Genomic DNA, 27,095 nt, shown 5'->3' with positions numbered 1-27,095 from the left:
CACTATGGTTCTGCTTGTTAACTGCACCTCTGACTTCCTGTAACATTCAGTGAATAAAGTGATGAACAGCACCAAGAGCATAATCCTGGGTAAGGAAGTTTAGATAAATTAGAAACTCAGAGCTTTGTAAACTGGGATTAACATGCATTTTAGCTGATCTAAGCACAAGTGAATGGATACAGGTAAAGGTGCAAATGCAGTCCATATGCTTGAGATCTGATTGGCCAGATCATTTTGGTCACATAATGCATTTTTTAAATGAAGAAAGACGTCATTATTTTCTGTTTTCAGTTATGGTTTAGATAAGTAAAAGCAGCAGAACAAGCTGGTTATATTTTATGGAAAGTATGGTGGCTAAAATGGACCCTGTGAACTCTCTGAATAATAATAATGATAATAACAATAATAATAATACTAATACTACTACTACTACTACTACTAATAATAATAATAATGATAATAACAATAATACTACTACTAATAATAATAATGATACATTTATTTAAAAGGGCCTTTCAAGGACACTTACCAATAGAATAAAACACATAATAGAACAATGACAACAAAGAACAATAAAAAAGCAAAAAGCACAAGACAAAATAAACAATTAGTTCACAGTAAATATGCAGATTTGAACAGATGGGTTTTGAGTTGGGATTAAACTGGGGGAGAGAACCAATGTTTCTTATATCTGGGAGTAGAAAGTTCCACAGTCTGGGAGCACAGCAATTGAAAGCTCTGCTTCCCATGGTGGTGAGGCTGGATAGAAGAAGACCGAAGTGAGCAAGCAGAGGAAGTAGTGCTTAACAGGTCAGAAAAGTAAGAAGGGCCTTGAAGGTGAGCAGAAGAAGTTTGCAAACTCTCTCTGGAATTTCACAGGGAGCCAGTGAAGCTCCTGAAGAATGGGGGTGATATGCTGGTAGGAGGGGGTTCTGGTAATAATGCGGGCAGCAGAAGTTTGAACCAGTTGAAGCTTATGGAGGGATTTTTGGGAGAGACCATGTAAGAGAGAATTACAACAGTCAGTGTGGGAGGTAACGAGGCTATGAACTATGAACCTCCTCACAGAGAGCCTGACACAAAGTCCTGAGGGAAAACTCAGTCTAAGGAGTTAGCTGTGACTACATCAGCTAACATTACTTAATCAAACAGCCTTGTGAGAGGTCCTGACTTTATCTTAACAACATCATTCAGTATCACAGTAAGTACCTTGGATTTTTTAAAGGCCATTAGTATATAACTCAACTCATTTCTACATTGTAACATCTGTTTGCAAACCCATCTAATCTTGCTTTAGTTCTATCTGAAGTCATAAGACTAAGTTTTTCTCCCTTATTTCAGGAAAAAGATCTCTGACAAGGTGAAAATACAAAAGAGAAATGAAAGCAGCAGCTGAGGCAGCTGAAGCACACTAAATTGTCATAAATGTGAATATCTGCAGTTATTTATGGAAAGGATGAAGATACTAAAGTGTATACACTGGAGTACACAAAACCTGGAGGCAAGATCACCAGTAAACAACCTGAGGCTAGGACACAGGCTACGTCTGCTGAGGAGGAGGAGTCACCACAGAGCGATATAATACTCAAAAATGCAGATAATCACGTTCCTTAACTAAAAGGACAAACTTTCCTGCTGTGGCATAGAAAGACACTGTGAATAAGACCACTTGTTACTATGTGAGGCTCGTGGACACCTGCAGAGCTGAAAAATAAACAAAACTGCAGTTCTTCAAACAGCCACTTGGGGCGAGTACGGAAAAAAGTTTTTTCTAACCTTTCTGTTCATAAAAAACAAACTTTTTTTTACATTCATTTGCTTACACGCTTGAAACTGCATACTAATCAGACATTAAATGGCATCATCGGGTTTTCGCCAGCTTGAGCAGCTCGACTCATTTTTGGGGTGAAATGTAGAATCCACTTTTTTGAGCTAAAGGGAAAAAGATATTTTCGCACACTATTTGTACAATATCTGGAAAAAACCAAACACAATTACAGACAATAGACTAGAGTAAATAAAAAAAATATAGTATTTGGCTGTCAGCATGATAAAACAAGAACTTCTGGACAGAGAGAGATCCGTCACTCTCACCTTCCTCCTGTCTCCTTCCTCTTAGATCGCTCTCCACTCCTTGGATCGGACAATCCCCCCAGTCGCGACACAACTGCGAACTCTCCTCCTGAGACCGACAACAGCACACGTGCAACAGCAAGCGCCGCAGGAGGGACGAGGTGTGGTTGACGAAGCCCCCCGCAAACACACCTTGACCACAACCGCAGCCGTTCGCCGGCCCCCACGGGCGACGGACACTGGAGCGCCCTTGGCAACACCACTTGGCTCTGGAGCGGGCGCATGCTTTCAAAATAGCCGCCGTGCAGTCCATGGCTAGCTGTCAGCAGGAATCTGATTGGTTCACAGTACTTCCATGTAAACTAAGTCAGCTGAAGTTGTGCTCTTCTCCCTCTCCATTAAGTTTTGTTGGTGAAAATGTGATGACATCATGATCCCGTCTTCTTCTTCACTTTGGTATCGAGCTCCTCCTTCTCCAGAGTACACAAAGGAGAGGGGGAGAAAAAGATGAAGGAGGTAGAAATGAAGTGATAAGAAGAGGAAGAGACTCTCCGGAAAAAGAAAAAAAACACCAGAGGTGCTCCGACTTTTCAGGCTGAGTGACTGCGGGACAATAAAACATGCAAATCCAGTGGTAACAGATGAACTTCTCATATGCTCAGTAAATATTCTTTGTTACTCTTCAGAGGTCAAACAGCAATCCGCATACATGAGAAGTGCTCTAAAGTTGACTGCAACTCACACAAACCTGGACAATGCATTTCCACTGGTTATTGTCCTTTGTAGCCAGAAAAATGAATGTCTTTCTCATTCACAGGTAGAGTCCCAGAAAACAGTAACAACTAAAGCATCCAGTGGAAAGACAAGCAAAAAAAGTCCACAACAATCCTCTCACATACGGTACGCTCTTAGGTCAGAACACACAAAAAAGAACATTTCTAAGTGTGCAAAGCCTCTTTCTCCACCAGCAGAGCCTCCATATCTGGTCTGAAAGACGACCTCCCTCGTCTGACTGCACCGCAAATCAAAACCTCCCCTCCTCCAACACCCCCCCCCCCCCCAAAAAAAAACCCACACAGGAGAGAAACAGAAAGCCTGCAGGAGGAGCTGAACCGAGAGTGTAATCTGTTACATGTCGAGAAGCACGAGGAAAGTTTAGAAAAAGAGTTCAGCCTAGTCTCTTGTAAAAGAAGAAAAACGCGCAGAGACAGAACAATTTCTGAAAAGCAGCAGACAAAGAAATCCTGCAATTAAAGTGAAACTCTTTCCAAGAACAGAGGAGAGTGCGACCACAAATCACAGTGAACATGGAAGACTGTAATCCACTTTAGACCAAAAAATGTGGAAGATGTACATGAACTAAAAAAGAACAAGTTAGATTGAAGTAAATATTATTTAAATTTTGATTTTACAAAAGAGTGCAGAAAAAACGGGTTTAAATTTAAGACTTGAAGGAAAGATTTAGGCTGAAATTTGTGGAAGAAAGAAGAAAAAACACAAAAGGCTGGTTTATGATTCTATAATGTCTCCAACTTTTACCTTTGACCTTTTTGTTGTTCACCAAGAAATAGTTTTAGTGCAACCTAAAACATTTAACAGGTTACATTAATACCTTATAGGTAACATATGGATGTACAGAAAAATGAAACTACTAGAGATAATGTATCTAAAGCATTATCCACTCATCTTAGAACTTTATTACACTATTTATTTTTTTATTTAGTTTTCTAAAAACATACAGAGTAAGAACCTTTTGTAAAGCCACAGTTCAAAACACAGACAGTCAGAAACTAGTTTGTGAATGCAGCAGAGCATTTACAAGCTGTCCTCTGTAGTTGGTGGAGACCAAAAGCAGAGGTAAACCAGAATCCCCAAATTCGGATGTCACAGTTGCTTTTTACTGAAGATGTGGACTGGGTCAAAGTCGGAGCTCTGACACACTCCACGATCGTGGATCACGACAAGCCTCTGTGATGTCACCCACTGGACTGTGAGGTCCTGTTATAAAGGCTCGAGTCAAACATTTTTACCGTGAGCATCTCTTTGGAAGCCAGATGTGATAACAGAGAAGTGGAGCTGACTGTGAAACAATAACCTCCTCTGATTGAATAGTCATTAGCAAATAAGCTTGGGCGATATGTTAGAAATTTCGCGGCAATTGTCAGTCCAACAACCGACGACAGGCGCCATATTCGCGCAGGCGCAGACATTTTGATGGGCAGAGCCATGTAATCATGCATGGACTGATTTTCACATTTAGAATTTATACGTTTTTTTTGTTGAGGGAATATTTTACCTTCTTTTCTTGTTTGTTTCAGTATTAATATAGCTACTTTTTGGATTATTCATTCATTTAATTCTTTGTTTGAGATTCACCAAATCGCACAAAAGACTTAACATTACGTCTGAGATTTTTTTTATGCTCGCTGGAGGAGACATTTTGATTTTTAAATTACTTTTTGTTTAATTTGTCTTTGCTGTTTGGTCGAGTGTGTAAGACAAACACTGGAACAGCGTGTAAACACAGTTATAGTAGAAAAAGATCCAGTTTCTCGTTCTTTCTCTCCCCGCCATTGTTTTTTTTAATTTAAATAAAATGTTTTTGTGTTTTTTCTGAACGCAGGCGGCTGCCTTTCGTTCTTTCTGCTATGAGTTTGAGTAAATGAATCGCTGCATTTTGCGCACTCTGAGGAGGCTGCATTTGTTCACAGCTGGAAGACTGTGCCGTTAAAAGCGCACTGTCATTTTTTTGGTTGACCGCTTTTCTTAGCTTCAGTAAACATTATTAGCAAACTTACTCATGGGCAAATAAATAAATACACCGCTCTTGTAAAAACGACTGGCGAAAGGCTCAGCCTGTCGTCAATAGTCTGTATATTTATCACCCAACCTTATTAGCAAATGACAATATGCTAAATAATCCTCCTTTCTGAGTCCATAAACTCATTAATAAAGAGTTTACCAGACACAGATAGAATTGTATCCAACACAAAGTGTTTTTCAGGTTAAAGTATCTCCCCGTGTTCATTAAAAAGAATTCAGATTTAAGCCACTTCAGTTTTGACTGAACTTTTCTGACCCCCAAACTACATCCATCTTTTACACTGTTGGACTTGTTAGTAAATTTTTGCTAGTTAGTGTAAAATACCAGCATAAAAACTGATTATATGTTAATAATGTGTTTGCAGCTTATTTACACAGCACGTACATAGTTAATTATGGGAGGTTATACATGTTATTAAAAGAAAGTTTATCAAACATTGTAAACTGAAAATAAGCTAAAAGCTAACCTTGCAGTTAAGCTGAGACACGATAAGCTCTAGTCAATCTTGAGCTAGAGTTAGCTTGCGTTTTTTGTTTTTTAATGACTGAATTTAACTGCAAAGGCTTTAACTATGGTGAATTATTATAGTATTATAATAATTCATCAGATTATAGTGTTTACTAAGCAAAATACAAGTCCCAAATTGTATTTTAGCAAGAAATATCCTTTCACTGCAGTTAAAATGAAAGCTGCTAAAGGTTGGTGGCCAAAAGATTTTACTGTTGACAAAAATCGGCTTAAATCGGCTTAAATCTGGGACTCTCCACCAATTGACCTTAGAACTGAAGAAGCTTCTCGGATGAGAGGTGAAACGTCTTCAAGCAACTTAAAGAAGTCCAGACGCTTTTCTTTCCAAGCTCCTTAGACTACTGTTAACAAAGGTTCACCTGTGGCTTAAAAAAGCATAACTGTGAGTTGTGTGTAAGTTTAACAGAGTGAAATCTTAAGCAGACATTAGCTCCTTTTTCTGGATTGAGTACATATCATTTATTTATTATTAAATTACTAAATAACTAAATATTTTGCACAATAAAAAATGTTTTTGTACATAGCAACAACTTAATTTCCAATAAAATTACGTTTAGCTATTAAAAAAACTAGCTTACACTTAATTAGAGCTAGAGCTTAAGCTATACTACATACCACAACATACTTTGCACACTGCCTCTATTTGAGGTCAGTGCAGGCAACAGCTCTCTGTGTTGCTTGTTCTTGACACAACCTCAAAGGTATTTGTGTCTCTTCCCAGGATCAAACTGTGGATCGTTCACATGTTAGGAAAATGTGAAAACTACTACACCATGTCAGCAACTAATGATGTGTCGAAATCACAGAAAGGAGCAGGACAAAACAAAGAACAGGGATATGCAGAGGAGGTGAAAAAGAGTGTGGAAGCACAGGGAAAACAAACACAATGGGAAGAAAAAAAGGGTTAAGAGAAATAAGCCAAATCTGAGATTGTCTATGTTTGTGTGTGCAGACGTGGTGCAATAACTAAAGAAGTCTCCCTTCTTTAGTGCCGTACTCCTTTATGAGGGGCAGAGAGATAAACTCCACATGGTAATGTTTAAGACAAGTGTGTCAAATCAGCCCCGAGGAGGAGGAAGAGGAGCAGCGGGAGAAGAGTTTAGGTGAGGAGAGGATTGGAGGGCTTGGCAGGGGGCTGGGGTGTAATATTTCAGTGTTTTCTCTCTCACTCAGGCACAGTGGGACGATCAAATACAGGGTCAAAGGCCAACCCACCCCCATCTGCTACCATACACTGTGTAACAGGTCACAGCCCTGTGTGTGTGTGTGTGTTTGTGTGTGTGTGTGTGTGTGTGTGTGTGTGTATCTGAGGGAGGAAGAAAACACGTAGTGCGCAGATGACACAAACAGCAGTCTGCAGTTTTAACTGCCTTCGAGTGCCTTAATGAGGAACAGGCTTGTGTTACCATGGTTACAAAAAGACTTGCATAAATTGTGTGTATAGATTTCTTATGATATACATTCATTATGCACGCGGAAGAGGACGCAGACCCTCCCAGCAGTTTGAATCCTGTTGTTTTAGCACGTTTCATACCAAACATGATGTTTTGAGCAGCAAAGCTTTTGCAAAGATGAACTGATGAAACGACACAGACAGAAATCAACATGTCGTCAGCTGAAAATGTTTCATCTTCATTGAAACGTTCGCTTGATGACAGAGCTTATCAGCTCAGATTGTTCCAGAAGGATTCCCCAGCTTACAGCCATTGTCTGTGTGCAGCTGGAGGGTTGTGATTTAACATTTACAGCCATACGGACTTCCTGAAATCCTGACAATATGTTACACAAACTTGATTCTAGCTGTTGGTTGTCCTCCTTCTCCTCCTGTTGGCAAACATTTGTGGGTTTCCACTGTATAAGTGTAGTCACATGATGAATGTGAGTCGAAGCTTCACAACAACGAGCAGGTTTCTTGAATTTGCAACGATGCACTTCATATGTATACATGTATATCCAACATGTTTATTACATTTCTCACACAAATGTATTTTAGTCTTGTACTTTTCATTTATTCTTGAAGGACTTTTTCTTCGAAGGAGTTGAGATTCACCCTCTAGATACGATCGCAATACCCTCCATTTTGTTTTGCCTTACAAACATTACTCCAGGTGTGGACTTGCACACTTTGATGGTAAGTAAAAATGAAACACTAAAATGCTAGTGAGAAAGAGCTCACATAGTGTTTTGATTGGTTATTTTTATATAGGCTCGCTTTACAGCAACAGGAAAAGCAAAGGCTAAGCTAACTGAAGTTAGCAAACATTAACTACTAGCTACGACACGATGACGTAATCGAATATAATGTGAGTTGAGATTTTTTGAAGTATTTTCCCTGTGTGTGGTTCACAAATACAACAAACCCCCCAAAACCTACATCTTTGTCCTGTAATAAGTGGTGGCACCAGCAGCGCTGTAGCAGTTAAACAAGCTAACACAAGCTGGGGGATAAGACGGCATTTAGCGTTAGCCTGGTGAGTTAGTATCTAAAATCTAAAATATATTGGAGTGAGCATTGTGTAAATACTTACGCTATTGTGTACTTCACACACATGGAGAGATGCCAAACTGCCTTTCACTGTTCTTGTAACAGTGACAATAAAAAGCTATTCTATTCTATTCTATTGTGAGCTATGAATTGAGATTATTTGTTGACATTTTGGTTATTTTAAACAACTAAAGGCATGCAGAATTGTCTGGTAGTTGTTCTTGCTTGTAGTGCACCTATGAATGTAAACATACCTATCACTCAGTGTGTCTGTGCAGGTTCAGTCATCCAGGTCATGGATGGAGCTTGGAAAAAAGAAAAGCGACTGGAATTCTTTAAGTTTTCTAAGACCAAATGGTGGAGAGTCACAGGTATTTAAGCCCTAGTGGGAGTGTCCCTTAAGAGGGTCGTTGACCCACTATTGATCATGCGCCTCACCATGTGAGCCAAGGTGTGAAAAAGGGTGTGGGTCATTATCAGCAGAGGTTTCGAGTGAAACTATTGTGAGACCTTCCCTCACCCATCATGTGACCTATTGGGATGAATTGGTGCAACTTTTTAAAGAAGTCCAGCTGCTTTTCTTTCCAAGTCCTTCGACTATCATTCAGTGACGCTGATACTGATAACATCATAAACATGTTCAGGAAGTATAACGACAGCTTTGATGGAGGATTTAAGGGCAGATTTACAAATATTTGTATATCCTGTCAGTGTGTTCATATTTCCATCGGGTTACAACATGAAAAAGTAGCTCTTGTACTTTCATTAAAAAGAACCGGGGCCATGGCTCTGACAGTGGACACTTGGTTACTAATGAATGGAACACTGCAGGTATTAACCCTTTTTGGTCTAAGTCATTGTCAGTGATGAATTTGCCCTAATCCTGTGCTTTCAGAACATGATGTTTCTGTTCTTTTCAAAAACTGTTCTCCCAGGTCTTGGCAGTCAAAAGACAAAATGTACAGGTTAGGGTTAACTCCTAGGATTATTTAGACCTCAGATGGTTGACATGAGTATCACATTAGTAAGGTAAAATAAAATCAAGGTATGTACATTAGATCAGAACTGGAAAAAAAATGGATCAGTGCATCTACGGGGAGAAGAAGCCACAAGAACAAAGAAAACCGAGGAAGGAGTGCAGTACAGTTTACATATTATACTTAAAGACAATTTGAAATTTTAAAATATCACAGTTGCCATCACTACTGGTAGTTATTTCTGAGTCCTATGCAAAATGAACACTTGCTTTTGCATAGGATTCAACTCTGCTTTACTTTTTAAATTTTCCCTTATGAGCCGTTTTAAATGCAAATAAATATGCCAGCAAATATTTTATATCACATTCTATTTATAAGATGCAGAAATATATACACAGATACTGTGACTAATATATTTGCACACATATTTCCAGCACTACTTGTTGTTTTTATAAGATCACACAATCATATACTAAACATGTGTGATCGGCCAACATACTGAGCTGCACAGACAGCCCAGAAAGGTTGATTCTGTTCATCTGGACGTAGCGTTTTCAGTGGGAGAAACCTTTCATTGAGCACGCACTGAGATAAATAGACAGTCCTACCAGGTCTCTTGCCCAGGCGAAGGTTAAGGAGAGGAGAGGAGGGGAGTGAACGAGTGAATCCTTCGATCATCCTGACTTCTGATGCCTCTGAGTCTGTGCTACCTATTGGAAAAGTGACAAAGAGTCACAGAGAGACACTGGTGCATGAAACAGTGGTGTACATAAAAAGAACTCAACTGTGTGTGCCCAAACAAACAGCCACCCATGATCTGTGTGTTTTACAACAATATTACATGAAAATATTTTGTGTAATATAGCATTAACATATCTATCTATTTACACATCCATGACATGGCTTCATTGAAACGGTCATAGTAGAGGCACAAAACAACAGGTAAAAAACACATATAATATGAATTTACTGACCACTGGTATTGTTCTTGCGACCTTTGCCACCCAGTAGCATCTTCAGGCTGTTCCGGAACATGATTGCTCACGATGTCAGCTAACACACATACGCACACTTCCTGTCAACACTCCTACAGAGACAGAGATAGAGAGAGAGTGTGTCAGTAAACTATTAGAACTAATCACTTCCTTTTCCAGCTGACTCCTAATGTCCAGTCATGTTATGATCTGTATGTGTTCCTTAACAGAATCTCATTCAGAGATTAATAATAACATGGTAAATGGCAAATGGTAAATGGACTGATTCTTATATAGCGCTTTTCTACTCTCCCGGAGTACTCAAAGCGCTCTATACAACATGCCTCATTCACCCATTCACACCCACTGATACAAGCACTTCTAACATGACGTGTATAAACACATAGTGAGTAAAACGGGGACTGAAGAAGAAAAACTGCATCATGGGAATCTTCCAGCAGCCTAGGCCTTTTGCAGCTAAGTGAGGGAGCATTCATTCAAGTATTGATCATGTTCATGAGACAAAGGTCTCAGAAACTCATGTAGCAAATATGATGCAAATGGCATTATAGGGTTAACATTCAAACATTCCCTTGGAGCATTCACAGACCAATGGATACATCAGGGGCAACTTGGAGTTCAGTATCTCGCCTAAAGATACTTAAATAAACAAACCAAAGGAGCTGTATGCTCTACCTCCTGACCCACAGCTAAACGTATATGAGTTCAGAACTTCATTCTAATCAGTCATTTGCTCATAATGGGGTCTAAACACGGTATGAAATAAGTTACAGACCGGCTACCATGGCCCCAGTTAGCTAGTGTTATAGCAATAAGCTCATCAACCCACTTTTGGTGTTAGCAGAGTGTTGTGTGTGGTGCACCCTCTATGAATCTTTATAACCACTGTCTACGACTGTAGCTTCACACTAAAATCCTTTTTCTACTCTCCGGCCTCCAAGTTTTAGTTAGGAATTCAGTCTTTTCAGAGCAGATTTACAAAGCTGAACAAGGACCACTGTCAGCAGCTGCAGTCCAAGATGGTGGAAGTGGAGTCTATCCATGGAAAACTAAAAAGCAGTATTACATTTAAGAGTTGATTCTACACAGAATCACACATCACACCAAATTTCCCTTCTTTGCTCTTTTGTTTTACTACAGTGTGACTTTTGAACACACCCATACTGCTGCCTGGCAATGCTGTTGCTATGCAACCATCTGCTGTTGCTAAGCAATCCCCTAATGATAACTCATATTGATGTAACCCCTTTTGCCTGGTGGTGTATGCTTCCCTGGTTTATCTGTGCCATATGAAGGCTACAGAACTTCAGATGTGGGTTACTGTGTCAGTGTGAGGTTATTTACTTTGAGCAAATAAGCACCTCCATAAGACTTTACACAACTTCAACTTAACGTGAAACACACTCAGGACAAATATATAAAACTATTCAAGTGAAAGATACATTTAATTGATAAAAAAAAAAAGATTTCTGACATATATCCTAAAAAAAATGTTACTGAAGATGGCAAACGCACATCTTTAACCTTGTGACATCTAAGCTGTCAAACCCTAACCAACCTTAGGCAATCTAATCAATACCTCATTTGTGTTTTATTAAACTGTTCTCATAAGTCAGCAGTAAAAAAATTATTTATTCATTTTAACGATATTTTTCCAAAATATAGGGATAGGTTAGGGTTACTACCTACATCTTAGATCTCAGAGGGCTAAGAAGATAAAGAAGATGTACTCTACAAATCAAGGGCACTGATTTGATTACACGGTATGGGTACCTGACATCTGGGAACAAAAGATGTGTTTTAGTGTTGACTTCAGGTTTGGGGTTAGCCATGTGGTAGCTAATAGGCACTGCATTAGTTTTGCTGTGTGCCAGCTGTGACTTCATCAGATGACACAGTCTCGTCGCACTATCAATGTGTGGGGAACCTGGAATCCCTTCGGTCTTCTCCTGAATGACATTGTCGCCACTCCAAAAAACCTCTAAACTCTAAAAACTCGTGCCTTTTCTCTCTCCCTGTGCTCTGAACTCCGCTGGTGCTCCTTTTCCTGTTCCAGCCCACTTTTCTTCCAATCACCACTCAATCTACACACAGCGTGATCCACGTCGAGCTACATACTGTTTGGTTTTTAGGGAAATACCTCTGCAAACAGAAACAAATGCGGTACTATGAATAAGTGGAGTGGAGGAAAGTAAATGTACTTCCTTGTAAAAAATTTAAATAGTTTGTGATGTCAGTTAGAGGGATTATTTTCTTTGTTCCCTGATTTCCAAGATGTGGGAGAATAATGCAAATAAAAACAAAAGTTATATTTCCTGATAGCATAGAGCATAGATAGCATAGGGTTACAGTTCAAGCATTGCTACATAGCAAAACCAAATTGTGTCTTGTGTGAGAGAGCCTACATGGCTGTACAAGAGGGACGTTTAAATAACACAGGAAGCCCGAGTCGCAGTGGCATTGCTTCCTCACTGTTTTACTAATAAAATGTCTCTGCTTCAGGATTTATATTCTGAAAAGAATCCCTGTACAACATGCACTGAATAGTCTTGGGACTGGCACTGAAACCACAGCAGGGGTTTACAGTTTAAACAGTTTCAGGAACCACTGACCTCTGGCCCCCTCTGTTGACTAATGCTGACAACAGCAGCGTAGTTATGAGTACTGGCTCTACTGGGAAACGGATGTTTTCACAGCACAGCAATTTAATAACTGTACTCTCATTCAGCTTTATTAAACTACCAGTGTGAGTCATGTCAGCAACAGTGCATATTAATTAGGACTTTACACACACACTAATTTCTGTCGTGTTACTGCTGGCTTATTCCAGTTCGAAATATGGCATACAACATATGGTTTCTATATCATTTCAACATTATTGTGGTTTTCTTTTACTGCATATGTCTGACAACCATAAGAAGATTGGCAGGAATATTTTAATCACAAGAAGATCACAAGCAGCACTGCTACTTAGACACTGTATGGAGCCATATGCCCCTTTAGTTCCATTATATTCATAACAAGGCAGATAGCTAACATCTCCAAAGCTGAGATTACTCCAAAACATTACAGACAGATGAACACGACTACAGACTGCAGGTAAAATAGATAAATTTGACGTTTGATTTTTGATTGAACGTTATGTCACAATAAGTGAGCATAACATTAGCAAAGAAATCTAGATGTCTGATAAGGTGAACGGTGTTACGAAAATAAAAGGTATGTCACTGTCTTACCAAGACGTTTTACGTTTTTATGTGCTGTACAGCACCAAACCCACCAAGTGATCAGAAGAAAAGTCATCTGTAACAATTCTGATTTTCTTCCATTAACATTTTTTTCTGCTTTTACCAAGGTTACAGTAAACCAACTGCACTCGTAGTGTCACAGCCGTGCTACTCAAATATAAAGCTTAACAAAAAAGAGCATCACTGTTTTTCAGTTCTTTTTGTCCAAAAAGGTTGGGGTGACTGTGACTAAGGCCATCAAGACATTTCCCCAGCTCTTTTAATATGTTTTGTGATTATCTTAAATTAAGTTTAAAAAATGAAATTGGAATGTGAGCAGCCAAAAGGTCTTTATTTATTTATTTAAATCAAGTTTACACTGGAGGTAAACCTAAGGTTTAAACTGCACAATCTTTAACAGACACATTATTTAATAATGGAAATGTAGGCTTCCTGCAATTATGAGGCGGGGTTCACATGACAAGCAAATTTAATTCAAATGACTCTGACACAGCACTACCTGCTTCCTGATATAATCTGAAATGATCCAGTGTATGCTGGGAGACTTCACTACATCAACAACAATTTAAAGTTAAACTTTCAAATATATTTTTCTGCTTTTAACAGTCCTACATTAACCCTGTGAGGATTAAGTCACCACAGAAGCTACATTATGAGCTAAGTTTAATGAGCTACATTAAACTTATACAATCAGAAATGTAATAATAATAAAAAAAATTCTTGGAAGGAGAAGAAGAAAATAATCATTCTAACTGACACACATCATAAAGTATTTATAGTGGATCCAAAAAATAGTTTTTTCCTCAAAATTAGGGGTTAGGGTTATCAAAACATTCAGATCAGTGACTTAAATTAGCAAACACTGATTGGCTACGACTGCCTGTGTGAACAAACCTGTCAACCAAAGCAGCCACATGGTGTAAGCATGAATGCCATAAAATTGGCCTTTTTTAAAACTTCTGTGCTGACAAATAAAGACATGCTAAAAAAAAATAAAGGTAGTTATAACAAATATTGAATATTGACTTTCAAGCTTGTTTGTGTTGTACAAACTCTGTTTTTGTTTCAATAAATCGCTGTGCCTATTTCCCAGTTCAGTCTTTATTAACTGTGTTATACTTTAAGGTATAAAGGCACAAGTAGTCAGCTAAGCGGGCACCCTTATGCCTTTCCTGATGACTGTAACTCACATTCATCACAGAGAGAATTTGATTCATCACTGAAGACTGCCTGCCCTTTCCTCACCATGCAAGACTCATAAAGCTGCATCACATTGTGTAGCTGCTAAAATAAAATCTTTTTGGACATATTTACAGTCTTAGTGAGTTTGTACTTATTAACTACAGACATTCAAAAATACCACAGCGGTCTTTGCATGCCCTAAATCATTTCAACAACAAACACTGTCGTGATGGAAGAAAAAAACGTTATGAAATATGTGCACACATATATGTATGACACATTTCTATCCAGTCTTGTGTTGCCAGTTTGAGTCTGAGCAGTTCTTTCTCCATCGGCAGTTTTTATTATTTTATATGCGCATAAAGGTACATGATGGATGAGGAAACCACTCAGCATATCATCATTACTAGCAGAATGTGGCAGAGTCTCTATGCTGTCCAAGCCTCTTCCTCTTTTCCTCTCCCTTTGTGTTTGACTACGTTTCCTCTTGGGAACAACATTCTCCTTTGTGTGTGTGTGTGTTTAGTGTGTGTATGTTTAGGTGTGTGTTTTTGTGTGCCCAAGGGAGAGTGGATCAGGTGCTACTACCAGGTGCACAACGAGCAAGAGAGAGAGCGAAGTGACTCCACAAGGACGAACCTTTCTTCAGTGAGTGTGTGCAGAGCATGTGTGTGCAGTCAGATAAGCCACTGCTGTCAGTAAATAACACTTTCTAATGTTTAATTTCATTCTTGAAGAAAAGCATAGTGCTGAAATTAATTTAGCATAACATTCATTCCCAGCGCAGCCTCTCTTGGCAGCAGATATTTCAAAACCTGAGCAAATAAACCCCATGGCTATCTGCGAGGGGAGTTTAGGAATAAGCCTAATCCATCTCTGAGAAAGAATCCCACAAAGAGCTTCTAGCTGCAGCAGCTAGAGGACTACTGGCTCTTTAGATATGATGCACACACAGCAGTGACTAGCTCAGCCTTGCATGGGTGTGTAATGTGTGTCAGTGTGCTAATCCTTGATGGGAAGCAAGCTGGAATGACGGGACTAAGTCTAAAAAATAAAAACCCACAGACACCCCCCCAATCCACAACACACACGCATGACTGAACTGCAGCACATATTAATATGACAGTGCATGTGTCTGGGAAATGAAAGATGTTGGCCTTCTTATGTAAATGCACCGAAGACAAATTAGACAATGGAAAATAGACCAAGAGTCCTTTGTGTCTGCCTGAGATGGAAAAATGAGAAGGCAAGCAATAACAAACATAAACATGTTCACTTACACAAATGAAACAAAAGAAGAAGACAGGGGTTTCATGAGAAATATGTTTTTGTACTCACCAGTAAAAGCGTTTTAGATCGGGGTTTTTTTAGCTTGGTCTCACTTTTGTTTATCAAATTGCCAAAAATGAGAGAAAAATACACAAACTTCTGCTAAGTGAGTTCAAATAAACTTTGTCTACTTACACGCATAGTTAGTTACACAAGGAGGCTGTGGAGCCTGTGTTTTGTACTTCTATCAAACTGAAACAACGGTAAACCAGTGGACTGATTCAGAGACAATCATAAAGCAACAGTAACTATTATTTTGGCCACCTGGGTAAACAGAATGAGCTGTAAAAATGCTTTTATAGCCAATGTGCCGGCCTAGTTCTATGTCAGGCAAATGTCAACTATTATTAGTAAATGATTTAATAATTGAATAAGTGACAGAATCAACACCAGCAAGCTACACTATCAGAATTCTTGGAGCATGGGCCAAGAAGGAGGAGTGGCAGGGATCTTTCACTGCAGCTTGTGAAAGCTAGAAGATGTAGACCCAGATTTGTTAGCTTTACTCTGAGACTTCCCCCCTTAAAACACAACAGTTAGCTTGTTACTGTTACTAAAAGCCCTCTGTGAAGCTAGGACATCTGACTATTTGTCACTGATTGAGGAAAACAGAAACAACCCCAGGTTTGAGCAAAGCATCTCTGTAACTTTAACTTATAATTACTTCATGAATTTATTTACAAATAAAATTTTACCAGTTAATAAAAAATAATTATTATTAACTATAGCAACCTTACTATCAGGTCCAGTCAAGATGATTAAAAGAGAGCTTTCAGTCAGCAAGATGTATGTAAGTTAAAATCACAGGATTTAGGTAAGCTTGTGTTAGGGTTATTAATGGCTGCCCACAGCCGCCTTTGTCTAAAACTATACAGTCTCTCTCACGCAGGTCTCCTGAGGCAGGCGAGACGGCTGCTGTTTCAGCCTCTCTTCACTACTCGTCTCCACTCGCAGACATCCCACGGTGGAAGCAGACCAGTAGGCAAAGCCAGTTGTGATTGTAAGATGGAGTTTATGAAAAACTCTCTCTTTTTTACACTTTTTTCATTTAAATTATCCTTAAAGTTTAAATACAAAATGTATATGAAAAGAGATATTTTTAACTTATAACTGATAACAGCAAGATAATTGTTAGTGTCATTCAGAATTATGATTAATAATACTGACCAAAATAATCCTGATTATGATTTCTACTTTAATCAAGCAGCCTTAGTCTTAATCAAGCAGCCATGTTATGTTTTTTTTCTTATTTCCAGTCACAGTGTTCCTGTGGTGGATCCTCTTGTCAAACAATTGAAGCTGCAAGATAAAACTTCATATTTAAACTGCTGTCAACAGTTTCTTCTTCTTCTTTCGACTCGGTATGTTGTCATAAGGAGAGAGTATCTCAGCTCTTTTGCCATGGGACAGCTAATTAGCAGAAAGTTGTCTTAAACAGAGAAGCTGAAATATCTTGTTTCAGACAGTGAATGAGCTGAGAAACTCCATCAAGGCCCGATATGAACTAAAGAAGGATTATTTTAAGCTATAAATTATGCAAAGCTACTCTAGTAAAGTCCAAGAATAAAAATTATAGGGCTGAATGTGATGAACTGACGCCATTTCAGCCCAGCATTCACTAGTTGTGTTCTTTAGCTGCCATAGGGACTACGTTTTTTCTCCCCCAAAAGTTAGCCACTAACATTTTGTGGTTGCTGAGTAAGTTTCAACAGATTTTTTTCTGTGAAAAACATCCAGTGGTGGTGCTTGAGAAACAACACTTATGTGAGTGGAAAGCTTAAGCTAACCATTAATATCAAAAAGTTTAATGTAACAACACAGGAATTCACAATTTAATGCAAGCATTCATTTTGAAGAGAGATTGTTTATTATCCCTGAAAATGTCATAAAGTTGTTCAAGAAACATGCTGCAGTATCCAGCAACCTTTGAATTTTTGTGTTGAAGCAGAGACTGAACAACAAAACAATGTTGCTGCTGTCCAAATGTGTACAATCTGCACTCTACATTACCACAAACACACCAAGAAACATGCAGAACTGAGGAGACATGTGGGAAACGAGGAATCTGATGTGAGTCACTCTGATCAGACGGAGGCCAGTAAACGTGACTCAGTGCTGACGTGGTGAGAAGCTCATTCATGTGAGTGCCAAAGCCACAGATAAGCGTGCTGTTTGCATGTCTCTCTCTCTTTCACACAAACACACCATCTGTCGTCAGTTCCTCCTCCATCTGACTTCCTCGAACCTTTAGTGAGTGTGTCATAAAAACAGAGTTCTCTCCAGATTTAACTGTAGCACAAAATATACATAATAGTGAAGCAGGCTGAACTGCCCAAACTCAGCTCATATATACACTCACCAAACGCTTAAGTAGGTACACTCTGCTAGTACCCGTTTGCCTTTCAAACTCCCTAAATTCTTGATGGTGTAGATTCAACAAGGTATTGGAAACATTCCTCAGAGATTTTGGTTCATGTTTACATGATAGCATCACACAGATGCTACAGATTTGTCAGCATGCACGTCCATGATGCCAATCTCCCACCACCACTACAACATACCAAAGGTGCTCTATTGGATGTAGACCTGGTGACTGTGGAGAGAAGAAAGCAGTTTGAAATGATTTCAGCTTTTGTGACAAGATGCATGTCCAAATGTGCCACTAAAAACATCAGCCACATCATGGCTTTCTATCAGCTCAAAGCAATCTGTCAATCCTTATCAAACCTCTAACATTAACATCACATTGTTGTCAGTCACTGGATGTTTTCTCAGTAAATCCTAGAAATGATTGTGTAGGGAAATCCCAGTCAATCAGCACTTTATGATGGGCAGGTCAGCTGCTCAGCCCAACCGACACCAAAAGCCATGCCACGTTCACAATCACGTCAATGATCTTTCTTTCACATTCAAAATGTTTACGTGCCTAAATGCAGTTGCTTTCTGCCGTGTGATTGGCTGATTAGATATTTGCATTCACGAACAGTTGAAGAGGTGTATCTGAAAAAGCTGGTGCTATGCATACTGCTGTAGAGCACAGCTACCTGTTAATGCTAAAAACACCCTAAAACAAAGTGTTACATGTTGTTTTCCCACACATCTATCATCCATGTAATGGTGTGTTCACACCAGTAAAAAGCAAAGTTTTGCCCTGCATTACTTGTATTGATGTCAGTTAACAAACCCACATACATTCATCTCTGACAGCTTACAGAACAAAGACTATAACTGATAGTTGGAATCAAGTAATATAAACATATTTTAATAACTTACTATTAAGTAGTGTAGTTTTCATTTTAATCTGCGCTATCAATTATTTAAGTTCAACATTGACTAGTTATGTTCTTTAGCTGCCATATCGTCTACTTTTCCCCCCAAAAGTTACAAACGAACTTTTATTTATTTTGTCTATTTTTGATGGTTTCCACCCTTAGGTTAGATAGTTTGAAGTGATTCTACACTCAGTCATTCTGCTTCTGTTTTTACTGCAAAGAAAATGTAAAAGACACAACAACATCTCTCTAGACCAGGGGTCGGCTACCCTAGGCACGCGTGCCACAGTTGGCATGCGAAGGGTTAACTGATGGCACGACCATAACTGATGGCTGGGCTGGCCATCGGGCATTTCCTCGTTGGCCCGGTGACTTTTTTTTCCTTTGTAACGGTATAAACAATGAAAGGTGGTGGTTTGGCCAGATGCTGGTCGGTGTGTAAAAATAACTCAGTTGTTTGGTGGTGGCCATGGCGGAGCTTCCACAGAGGCCAGCAGGTGGATGAGAGAAAGGGGAGGCAGGAGGAGAGACCCGAGGCGGCCGCCAGTCCGAGTGTCAGGTGAACTGAACTTCAGGTAAGAAGTTATGACCTGCAGTCTATCTGGGTCAGATATAAACCAAGTTTAGGTGGAGTTTATTTTCGTTGTGCTGACTTTTTACAGTCAGTTACAATAACTCGCACTGCGTACTAGCTAGCATGACGGAATTTATATACTGCTGGGTGGGTGCTGTGATGTTAGTGATACCATAGTGAACTGTATTTTATTCATAAAAAATTTACATGCCAGTAAAAAGACGGAATCATCCCTCATTCAGAGAAAATATTACGCGTTTCGTATTAAGGTGAAAAGGAACAGTTTGTCCCGGACTTCAGCTAGAATGAAAAAAAGACACAAAGCTGGAGTTATTCTGTCGTTACACTGCACAGCTGCCGCTTCTTCTCTCATTCTCTCCTGTTTCTACTTCAATCATGAAACGATCAATGATCAGCTGATCGGCTTTTCTCTTGTGTTTGTTTATTTGCGCCAGAAAGAGGAAACCAGCGGATGTCGCGCTAAACAACAGCAGCACGTTTAAGCTTGATCAGCTGTTGTTAGAATTTATTTAATATTACTTTCTAGTATCAGCTGATGTTTGCTGGAGCCACAGCTGTAAAAGCTGCTGGTCATGATGGTTTGGTTATCTGGTGAGAGGGAAACATGAAGATGAAACCAGGAGATGTCCTTACTGAATCATCAGAGCTGAACAGGTGATGGAGAAACAGGTTTACCTTTTAGGTGACATGAATGAGTTGAAGGGAAGTTATGAACTGTTTCTGAGAGACAAATAACACCAGGATCCTTTTCTGTGTAGCTGACAGCTGGTAACTGTGCAGGGGCGGATCTAGCAAAGTGATGCCAGGGGGCCAGGTAGGGCATTAACAGGGAAAGGTGGGCACAAAGAAATATTTTTTTTTCTTATTCTCATTTAAAATGTCTGGCTGTTATTAAATAATTATCTGAAGCTTACAACCAAAGTTTTTATCTGACATAAAATGTATAGATATCATACATATAACATCGAAGTAGCTGGAATCCACAGCTGTGCGTGTTCATAGAGCTGCATTTTCACCTGCTGGACATCACTACCTGACAAGTTTAACTGTCTTCAGAACATTGCAGAGGCCTTATTGACAGTATTTGGCTCTACATATCTGTGTGAGCAGATTTTCTATCACATGAGTGTCCTCAGGTAGCCGTCTGAATGCTGGACACTCGGAGACCTGTGTCTCTGAGTGGGAGACTAGAGATCACATTAACATGTGTGTCTCTGTATTAACAAACATGTCATATTGGCCCAGTTTATTTTTCTTATCATTGTTGTGAGGAGACCATAAATAGCATTTGTATTTTCTGTATTTGCTGTTATGGAGTTCTTGTTATGGATAAAAAATGTCTTTTTTTTTTGTTTCAAAATAGCTGATAACTATTCGCTGATAGCTGCCAACATCTGCGAACAAATATAATTCTATAAAGTGGTTCTATATAGTGTGTAACTGTTCATATAGAGCGTTATTAAATTTATTGCTAATGCAATCATATGGCACACTGACTTCTGAGGAAATTTTAAATGGCACTCGCCATCGGAAAGGTTGCCTACCCCTGCTCTAGACTAATACAATTACTTACCTTATATGTGAGCTACCATCATGCTACCACATTTATGCATGGAAATATGCAACCTATCAAGCTAGCATATTTCCATATATAAATATATGAGCTCGATACCATCATGCTACCAGATGTAAGGACAGAAACACCTTGGATGCCGTTATAGTAGCACACTTAGGTACAAAAATCTTTGCTACTGTCAAGCAAGCACATTTAGAGCCAGAAATACACTGACACAAAGCACATGAACAGACAGCACAGATAAAAGACTCAATTACTGCCCTATACACTTTTTAACTATAACCAGATTGACCTTATTGATGAAATTTACAAACACTAAATAAAGTGTGTGCCTTTAGCTACATGTGACTGATGGTCTGGATTTACTTTAGATAACTGCACGTTTTCTGTCTAACCACATTTGTGCTCAGAGAGACCTACAGTGGTACTATGGATGAATACAGGCTGGAAAGAAGTAAATCAAGAATTCAATTTATGGCTACTTTGAACAAAACAAGAACAACTAATTACTCAGCTAAAATGCCTTTATTTTGTAGTGAATATGTCTTTATTTAAACTGTACTTGTATTGTAGATAGCCCTTTATTTCCATTTGTCTCTACATCATAAGTTGAATCTTCCTTCATAGCCAAATTTGTTTTGTTAAATTTACTTTACAGCATTATGCTGTTGACATGGTGGAGAGCAGTTTTTTTTTTTCTTTTATAGAGATTAGAGAGACTCTTAGAGAGATTGTTTCTCTGCGTAACTTTTCCCATTGTCATAAACCAATGAACCACTACTGAGGATCGTTACTCACCCACTGCACTCTTGGTGTCGCAGCTTTGCTAATCTAAAAGGAAGGTAACTAAAACACAGTGATTCTGCATCATAGTTTACTAAAGTCTCAGTCTCTGTCATGCCAGATTTTCAAAGTAAAACTGGGTCAAAGGCATTTTCAAAGTCTTATGGATCCAGTGTGGATCCTGGTTTAAACAACAGAGTCATTATTTACTCTGCAGTTCTCAGGCAGGCTTGACATAGCATGCAAATTTAATTCAAATCACCCCACCTCTGCTCTACCTGTTCCAAGACAAACTTTGCGCATGTTTTTCCAAATGACCCAAGGTGTACTGGGAAATGTAGTCCTACTCGCCTCCCTGTTAGGTTGACTTGGGTGTTGCACTGATAGCCCCCCAACAACACAGAGAGATTTCCCTTTTTATCAACCACCCAAAGAGTGTCTGATTGTATAAGCAGAGGAAATCACCAGCGATATTCACACAACACACTCACAAACACAACTTCAAACACACTGAACCTAGAGCACACAGGTTTGTTTGACTAGCTTTAGTTGTGTATCTATAGGTGTGTCTGTTATTAGCAATAGCTGAGTGCAGATGCTCTTGCATTAGACTGAATCCGCTTGTACATGCACACACACATGCACTGTGCCAGACTCTTATCTCTCTTCCCCAGAGAAGCCAATCCTGACTTCCTGCAATCACTCAGGACACACTTGGCTTGCCCACATACAGTACAGGAAGGGAATGAGAGTGTGTGTGTGCGTGTGTGGCCCCCAAAACAGCTTCCTGCAGATAAACAAACAAAGGCCTAAGTGATATGCTCACCTTTTACCCCCTCCTCGTGGTGTAAACACTTCATCACTTTTCCACTCTTTGAAGTAATTTAAAACTTCACACCACTGCCCTCTCCCAGTCGGGTGAAAAGTGATTTAAAAAAAAATACAAGAGGACTTCAGCACCACGTAAAGTCTCATGTACAGACACAACCTATAACTGTACTGTAAGAAATAACTAAAAATCGGCCAACCATTTTGACCAAACAAACCTACTGTAATTAAGTTCCACTAAGCCAGACTGTCTAGCTCCAGCAGTCTTTCTGGGGACACTGGTTAGTCCAAGGGGGCAAAGTAAACAAGACAGAGAAAGCAGCATGCTAATAATGCTATGAAATACTATTCATTTCATAACAGCAGTGCTAAAGCCACATACTGTACTAATTGAGTCTTGTTTACTTCTTAAGTTACTAGGATAACGTTATGTTAATGTTTGCTATTGCTAATAGCTGTTGCTCTGCTCTCCAAACCTTCAAAGATTCGTCTTGTGTGATTTTTGTAAAAGTACACAAAATATTTATTTTCTGCTAGCATTAGTCATTTCTCTCTTGATGCATGCTCAAGTAAATCCCCCAAAAACTGAATCTGTTCAGATGAACAGAATCTATTTTGGGGGCATTAGTTCTGTCATTCAGTAGAATAGATAGTATTTGAAGTGTATGTACAGTAGTGGTAGCAGAGGCTTTCTTAAAAAAATTAGGGGAGCCTACTTTGTGACACTAAAAACAGAGCAGTAACCATCATTTTCTTCAGGGAGTATCTGATGTTGTGGATGAAGTCTAACTCCCCCATCTTGGATTGCAGCTGGTACTGGTGGTCCTTGCACTGCTCTGAAGCTTCCTGGAGCTCTGCTGAGTACATAAACCAGTACTCCATTGCTACAGGCTCTGGTTAGTGACCTTCAAGCTCACAGTGAATCTTCAGAGCTCCACTTCTGCTGCAGCTGCTACGGAAACAGGAGGAAGTTAGCAGCCACTTAACTTTCAAAAATATGAGTGAGGGGATTTTCCATGACCAATGGGTATGAAGGGCAGTCCCCCATAGACTCCAGTGTTATAATGTTCCACTTTACAGCATTAGAAAGTATATTTTTTGGCTGATACAAGAAATGTTTTGCTGATCTTTGGATAGCCAATGAGTGCCTGTTAGACCTCACCTCTACTATTTAGAGTCGCTGAACTGAACTGAGCATTTTAAATTCCTTACCTGATTAATATTCTGCCCTGCTCTGTGGTACATGCCATCTAAGAAAGTTTTGCTACATTTTTAGTGAATTACAGTCTAATGTTTTATTATGCAATTCAATATTTTATTAGTCTGTTACTTAGCTGATATGTACATCCGTCTATTATACCTATACATTTTATAGATACAGCTTGCTAGCCAAGCTAGTTTTTCAAAGTGGTCTTGAGTAAAAGTTCTCCAGGTTTTCTGAAAATCTTTCAAAGGTTTTCTTTAGACACTGACTGGTGGTTCATTTTCAGCTTTTCTCATTTTCAGTACAGTCCTTTTTCCTGAACATTTTCAGAGGAATGATTCAACTGACCAATAAATCACTGCAGCACATAAAGGGGACCTAACTCAAGGGACAAACCAGTGTTGTGTTTACATGTAACGGGTAACTTAGCAAAGAATCAGTTTTAAAAGGTTTCTATCCTGTATCTGTAGCCTGCATCTTTGTTTCAGCAACAGAGTTTTATTATGTTGTTTTAAATGTATTGTTGTTGTTCTGGTCTGTGCGCGACTCCACGCATGATGTTTCTGTTTCTGTTTCTGCTCCTGTTTCTATTTTTATTGCACTGAGCATATAAATGGCACAAAAATTAACCATGGGAATAAGAAAGTTCTTGTGCGTGTATATAATTTGCTCCCATTTGTGGAACCTACAACAAAACTATCAACAATAACACAGTTTGGCAGGTATACAATTGTATTTTTTCACCAACAAAAGTGATTCCCAAAGGTCTTTAAGGAAAAACTCTGTCATATCTTAGCATCGTTTACAGTGCATCCTTAAAAAATGTAGGTAAACTGGACAAAAGATAAAGTGGCAGGCCTCAAACACTATCTACAAGAGACAAACAATATCCGAAAATCAAGTCCTTAAGAAATAAGAAACTATCCAGCAATGACCTGACGGAGGACCTAAGAGATGCATCTGCCCAATACTGTCTGCAGAAGTCTTAGCTAATGCAGTCAAAACACATCAGTCATGGCCTCCCTACAGCCCAGACCTCAACATTATTGAACAAGGGTGGGATCAACTTGGCATAGAACAGAACAAAAAGCAGCCAACATCCAAAGAAGCAACCCTGTATCAAGGCAAAATGTGTAATAGACACGCATGCAGAAACTGCATTACCAGCAGAGGGAGATAATATATGCCAAGAAACGAAGTCGCTAGTGAGCAAGTAGTGACTCCGTTACTGTACATGGAAGTTTTTCAACTTGTTTTGGTGGTAATAATAATAAACCTCTCGTAATCAGGTGTTTCTGATATTTAGTCTACTACTTCACATAGTATATCACATTACTACTGAATTTCATCTGACTAATAAATAACTGAACTACTGGAAATATCATTGCAAACACCACACAGAGGGCTGCATTTCATGTAAATGGACTGCATCATTGGAAGCATCCTGATAGGGTGCATCACTCTACTTTATGACAACTGGGCCGCTTCAGATGGTGAGCTGCGGAAGGATGGAAGAGAAAAATATTGGCATCCCTCGCTCCATGATAGGTGCATTAGTCACGCCAATATTAAAAGCTCAAAAGATCATCAAGGACACAGGTCAGGTGGTCCACACTCACTCTGTGGAAAATGATGGTGGGGCATTAAATCACAAGATGCCCATTTCCAAGAGAGTTTCTTCCCACAGGGAGTCAGAGTGGTGGGGTATGCTCACATACAAGCACTTACACTCTGGATTCCCTTCTATCAGTCATCATAGCATTTTGTGAGAAATATTTAACATATTTACACTGTTCTGAGCTCAAAAATAGAATTAATCAGGCAGACAGGTTTGGGAGAACGGGTTTTATTTGCTGGGTGAATTTGGAATTCATGTTGAACTCGTGAAGAGTGTTTTAAAAAATCCTAATAAAATTACATTGCTGGGGCACTTCAGTTTGTATTCTTTTAATTGGCACTAGTGAGGCCATGCAAGTGATCTAATTAAACTAATGACTGACATGGTGGGGAGGGGGAGGCTTTTAATCAGAGCGGCGTTAAACCCAGACTACGAAGTACAGGGTTAGGCAGATTAATACAGGATTATGCCCATCTGCACTCCCACTGTCTAGGAACAGAAGCCAGCAAGAGGCTGGGAGTGCGCAATACATGACAAACAACTCCATCACAGAGACGTGTAACTGCATTTTGAAAAAATAAAGTTTGGTGAAAAATAGACCATCTCAGCTTCAGTTCTATCCATCAAGCCTCAGCAGCTGCTGCCTACCTTTAACATAGGGAGGAATCCAACAGAGTTTATTGGATAAAGATAGGAGTCCTGAATACTGACAAAAAAGAGGAAGGTTGCATTACTTTGCACAACACTAGAGCTGAAATTGTATAAGGGATCATTTAAGTTTTAGGTAATTCAAGCTAATGCTTAATTCAAGTCCATTACAGATATTTCTTGTGTGAAAAGAGGTTTTTATTTGATTTGTTTTACATATCAGGGGGTAAAAGGGAAGATTCTTGATGGCCTAAATTCTTTAAATATTTTAAGCAAATCAAGTTATGCTCTGCTCGAGTATGGAAGTGGAATGGATTCACAAATAGGCAAAGGACTACCCTCATTCAGCAATTCTGACTTGCAACCTCATATTTGCTAAATGCTGGGTTCTGGACGGTACTTTGGATAAATGGTTATAATATGAAATGTGACTTTTTATACTCTGCAGACTTCTGTATTCCCACACTCTGACAATAGTTTCTATGTGTGACTTTTGAACCCCTTTTAGGGAGTACCGGATGAATCATCAGAGATATCATGAGAGAATCTATGAGAGAATTCTGATGGTGGTGAAATCAAATTTGACTGGGGCAGTTTTCCTTTTTTGTTACCAATGTAACATTACATTAACTTACCAGTAAGTCTCAGTAAGCTGTTGACATGTGCTGATATTTTCTTTGACTCCAAGAAAAAAAGACATCATTATTCTAAATAAAGAGCCAGTTTCTTTTCTTACAGCTCTTCATCATGTCATCTTTGATCATTTAGCCACAGTGACAGAACTAGGACCATACCTTAAGATTCTTTAAGTGTCAGGAAGTCAGCTGCCAGGAACTTCGAATTTTTGCTGTTGATTTCAACACCTTGCATCAAAAAATACAATTCCTGCTGTTTTCCAGAAAGCCACTGATACCACCAAATTCAACAATA

The 27,095-nt window shown here is 39.1% G+C and overlaps 1 protein-coding gene across 3 annotated transcripts in view; it reads right to left on the bottom strand.

Moving 5' to 3' along the window:
- The window catches only part of LOC100693345 (protein TANC2), a 54,543-nt gene that overhangs the window by 24,572 nt on the left and 2,876 nt on the right, over positions 1-27,095 (bottom strand). For 2 of the 3 annotated variants that reach the window (XM_005468591.4, XM_005468592.4), the window contains exon 1: positions 2,095-3,055. In XM_005468591.4, coding sequence (XP_005468648.1) covers positions 2,095-2,386 — 292 coding nt within the window. In that variant the 5' untranslated portion in view covers positions 2,387-3,055. Of the gene's footprint in view, positions 1-2,094; positions 3,056-9,495; positions 9,598-9,861; positions 9,975-27,095 lie in introns of those variants that run through there. The other variant, XM_005468593.4, reaches the window with a different exon arrangement.

Source organism: Oreochromis niloticus, linkage group LG4 (assembly GCF_001858045.2).
Source record: "Oreochromis niloticus isolate F11D_XX linkage group LG4, O_niloticus_UMD_NMBU, whole genome shotgun sequence".
Taxonomy (NCBI): domain Eukaryota; kingdom Metazoa; phylum Chordata; class Actinopteri; order Cichliformes; family Cichlidae; genus Oreochromis; species Oreochromis niloticus.
Note: the sequence above shows the minus strand (reverse complement) of the source record. Positions and strands in the feature narration are given on the sequence as shown.